This window comes from Pterocles gutturalis, unplaced genomic scaffold, assembly GCF_000699245.1.
Source record: "Pterocles gutturalis isolate BGI_N339 unplaced genomic scaffold, ASM69924v1 scaffold6247, whole genome shotgun sequence".
NCBI classification, from domain to species: Eukaryota; Metazoa; Chordata; class Aves; order Pterocliformes; family Pteroclidae; genus Pterocles; species Pterocles gutturalis.
The window spans coordinates 38,728-42,973 of record NW_010112607.1 but is presented as its reverse complement, the minus strand read 5'-3'; the positions used below and the strand labels follow the sequence as shown (position 1 = coordinate 42,973).

At 54.9% G+C, this 4,246-nt stretch overlaps 1 protein-coding gene across 1 annotated transcript in view; it reads left to right on the top strand.

Annotated features, from left to right (window-relative positions):
* Positions 1-4,246, top strand: part of SARDH (sarcosine dehydrogenase) — a gene marked incomplete at its 5' end in the record, with an annotated part of 22,131 nt that overhangs the window by 3,436 nt on the left and 14,449 nt on the right. The window contains 4 exons of the mRNA XM_010074122.1: positions 188-292; positions 739-868; positions 2,798-2,884; positions 3,004-3,094. Of these exons, the coding sequence (XP_010072424.1) occupies positions 188-292; positions 739-868; positions 2,798-2,884; positions 3,004-3,094 (413 nt within the window). The remainder of the gene's footprint in view (positions 1-187; positions 293-738; positions 869-2,797; positions 2,885-3,003; positions 3,095-4,246) is intronic.

The following is a 4,246-nucleotide window of genomic DNA, read 5'->3' as shown; positions in this document are numbered from 1 at the left end:
GGGCAACCCCAGCACCCACACGTCAGGGCTGTGGGAGCATCCACGGAGCCACTGCTGCTCGGCAGGTCACCCCAGAGCCCCAGCTCATCCTGCTCAGCCTTGCCAGGGTGCAGCCGGGGTGATATTGGGGTCTCCACGTGGTTCTCGGTCCCCTCTCCCTGCTTCACTCCCCCTCCCCGTTTTTCAGAACATGCCGAACGTTCGCGATCACGACGCCTCGGTGTATCTCCGTCTCCAAGGCGATGCCCTTTCCGTGGGTGGATATGAGTCAAATCCCATCTTCTGGGAGGAGGTGAGTGGTGCCAGGAGGTTTTCCAGGGGAACAAGGCAGGGTTCCAGGGAACCCACCTCAGAGGGGGGCTGCAGGCGTGGGCTCCTTGGCCCCCAGCTCCTGCGGGTACCAACCTCCACGTGGCGGGTGGGACAGCACAGGACAGCATCATCCTCCCTTTGGGTCTGTCTGTGGGGTGCCTGTGAGATGTCTGGGCTGGGGGGATTCTGAGGCTGCTGTGCTGTCCCTGCCCTGCTGCATCATCCCTTTATCCAGGTGCAGGTGGCTGATCCGGACTCTGCCCCAGACCTTTGGCTTGGCTGGGCTGTTCATGAAAACCCAAAGAAGCCAGAGTCTGCAGAGCAGCCTCGATTTTCTACAGCCTCTGAGGCTGCCAGAGCGGAGAAGTTCTTACACCATCAGCTGGACTCTATTTTTTTGTCCTGATTGCTGTTTCCCGCCTTCAGGTGTCTGAAAAATTTGCTTTTGGCCTCTTTGATCTGGACTGGGATGTTTTCATGCAACACATCGAAGGTGCCATCAACAGGGTGCCGGTGCTGGAGAAAACGGGCATTAAATCCACCGTCTGCGGGCCAGGTAACGCGGCTGCGGGGGCACCCGGGGCTGCCTTCCTCCCAGGGGCTTGCTGGAGAAAAGGGGAAACTTCGTATCCTGGGGGGAAGAGAAGCTCTGTGAATGCAGAGAAACCGACTGTGGTCTGGCTGCAATGGTGACATCCTCCGAGGGGTGGCATCCCAGGCTTAGCCTGGGAGGAGAGAAACCCAGGGAGCTTCTCGCCTTGGTCCAAACTGGGGGGGTGGCTGGTGCAGATTTACAGACAATGTTGTGGCCACTGGACTGGGGAATTAAGGGGCAGATTTTTTTTCAAGTGGCCATTGCTTTACCAAGTGTTATCTTATACTATTATTTTTATTACTTGCTTTTGGGGTGTTGATGTTGGATTTACCCAGATTTACATCTCAGGCTGTCTGGTGTGGGGTTAAAAGCCATAGCATCGCTGCAGCGGGAGGTGATGCCAGCCATCGAACCCGAGCCCTGCACGCTTCGGTTGGCCCTGAAATCCACCACATGCTAAAAAAAAAAAAAAAAACAAACCAAAAAAACCCCCCAAAAAACCCAAACCAAAAAAACAAAAAAAAAAAACCCCAAAAAAACCTTAAAAAAAATCCCTTTTTGCTGAAGCACTTAAAGGGAAACCCTCGAGGCCCTCCGGGAGGGAGCGATGCTGCTGTACAAGGGGAAGTAGGGCACATCTCCTGCCCCGCAGCCGATGGAACATGACATGAACAAGGTGGAGGTCGTGGCCCTGGGCAAGGCGGGTCTGATTAAACTGTGATATAAGCAGAGCTGGTGGCCTCCGGAGGGGAGCTGGCTTCTTATAGATAGATGTCGAGTATTTGTAGTACAGCAATGTAATTTCCAAAGGGTCAGCGCTCCTCCTTTTCTACTTCTTGATTTAAACCAGTAGCTGGTTTGCTGGCGACAGCTGAGCCATGCTGGGCTGGAGCAAACAGCAAACGCTCGTCCTTTCTGCTGCATGGGAAATATTGCATCACCGGCACAGCTCCCGCCCTGTGCTCCCGGGGCAGACCGAATTAGGGTGGGTTAAGCTGTTTCTGCTCCAGCTGATGCTCCAGCCCTGCAGCCACATGGGCCAAGGTCCCTGTGAGCACTGAGCATCCGTCCCGGTGCAAAGGGCTGGCGTGTGCCCCAGGTGATGGGAGGTGCTTTGGGTGTTGCTCCATTAACTCAGGGAATTTGTAGCCTGGTGTATTGCTACAGGGATATTGGCATGAAATAATCTTCTGAATCTCCTCCTGCCTTCTCCTGAGGACAGCGATCAGGGGAAACAAGCTGGGCATTGCTGGGGATGGGGAAGGGCCAAACTGAACCTTGTCTCCCTTTTTGCCCTTCACATGGATGGATGAACAGCCATAAAGCTGGGAAGGGGGTCACAGACCTCTGTCAGGGGGTTTTGCTCTGTTCTCTGCAGTGGAGGTTTGCACAGGGACCATGTTTGATAGCTGTGTGGGGAGCAGGAGCCGGCAGCATGAGACATCGTTAGCACAGGAGCCTTGGGCAACATCAGCAGCAATCCCTCAGCTGAGTAAAGCAGCTTAAATTCATTATATTTCCCAGCAGAAATCAATGAGGGTAAAATCCAGTCAACATAATGAAATATGGCCCAGATGTTGAAGAGGCAACAAACATATATGAATGTATATTTGCTTCAGGAACCTGCACGAGACTCCTGTGTGATGCTGGTCATCCCAGTGCCAGGGCAACCTTCCCTTTGGCCTCTGCTGCCCAGGTGCAGGTGGGGGATGCTGGAGCTGAGATGTTGGGAAGCACTCAGTGTTGGTCCAGCTGTGGCCCCATCAGCCTCTCTGGGAACAGGAGCAGGACAAGGCCACCACGGGAAGCTGTAGGAACCCTAAAGTGCATGATGTGTTCCCAAAACGCCTGCCCTGGCCTCGCTGGCACATCCCCCTCTCGGTCTTGCAGAGTCCTTCACGGCCGACCACAAGCCACTCATGGGGGAAGCTCCGGAGGTCCGCGGCTTCTTCCTGGGCTGTGGCTTCAACAGCGCCGGTAAGAGAGACCTGAAGGGGTCCCACCTCGGGCATCCCAACACGGTCACCATACCCTGGGCAGAACCTGGCATCCACAGCCACACGTGGCCTCACCTGGGTCCTCGCCTCTTCCCCCAGGGATGATGCTGGGAGGCGGCTGCGGGAGGGAGCTGGCTCACTGGATCATCCACGGGCGGCCGGAGAAGGACATGTACGGCTACGACATCAGGCAAGTCACCGCGGCTGCCCCGGTCCCCGCAGGCTCCTTCACTGATACCCCTCAGGCTGTCCTTGGGGATGGGTTTCGAGGCAGGACTGGATGCTGGCATCAGGAGTGGGTGTCTGGGCAATGTCTGTCCCACAGCCTGTGTCCCTCTGAGGAACTGGAATCAATTACTCTCAGTGGCTTTAATGAATTTCCACGTGCGGTTTAACTCATTTGCCTCATTCTGCTTCTAAGCAAACGCAATTACTCTCAGTGGCTTTAATGAATTTCTACGTGGGGTTTATCTCGTTTGCCTCATTCTGCTTCTAAGCAAACAGCTTCCATCAGCCACGAGGAGACTGGTGATGGTAAAGGACAGGGAAATTAAGTTTGGGTTTTGTTGTTGTTCAGTTAGCACCATGCCTAATCCTCTAAGTTAATAACGGGGGGTGATGATTTCAGCAGAAGAAAGATTAGCTTTCTCCCGCCTGCAGCACGACACGGGCTGGGAGTTTTGGCTGGACAGGTGTTGGCTCCATAATTGCTTTTTGACTTGATTATGTTTGATTGGGTTTGGGCTTTCTTACAGGGCTGCTAGCGACAGCAACCACCAGGGACAAAGCTTTGAAAATCATGTTGCATAGTGGCAAACACCCCCTCGACTGGGGCTGGGAGCAGGGGGAGCCTGTGCTGGTGCCTGCGGAGCTCAGCGGGAGATGCTCCAGCACCTTCCTCCACCAGCCCTGCAGCAGGGCCAAACCCAGGACAGAGAAATCCCCGGGCAGGGCCGGCACCGCTGCACCGTCAGACGGGCGGGTTGGCACAGCCAGAGCTGTGGTGGGGATGATCTGCGCCGTGGGACCCCAGCCCCGCTCAGGGAGCGGCCAGTGGCTCTCCAGCCCTTGTGTCTGGGTGACCTGAGCATCCCCTGTATCCCCCCTGCCCTGCCATCAAGCTGGTCTCAGTCCCGGTTTTTTTTTTTTTTTCTTTTGGTGACGATTACTAAGCTCCTCTTTAAATAACTCCCCTTTCTGTGCATTTAAATATTTATCCTCTCCAAACACTCATTGTAAATATTTCCTCTGGCAGCTGTTGCTCCTCTTGCTGCTGTCAAAAATTCAGCACGTCGGTGAAGGGGCTGGGGCTGACAGGGATGACGGTGACATGCCGTGTGTC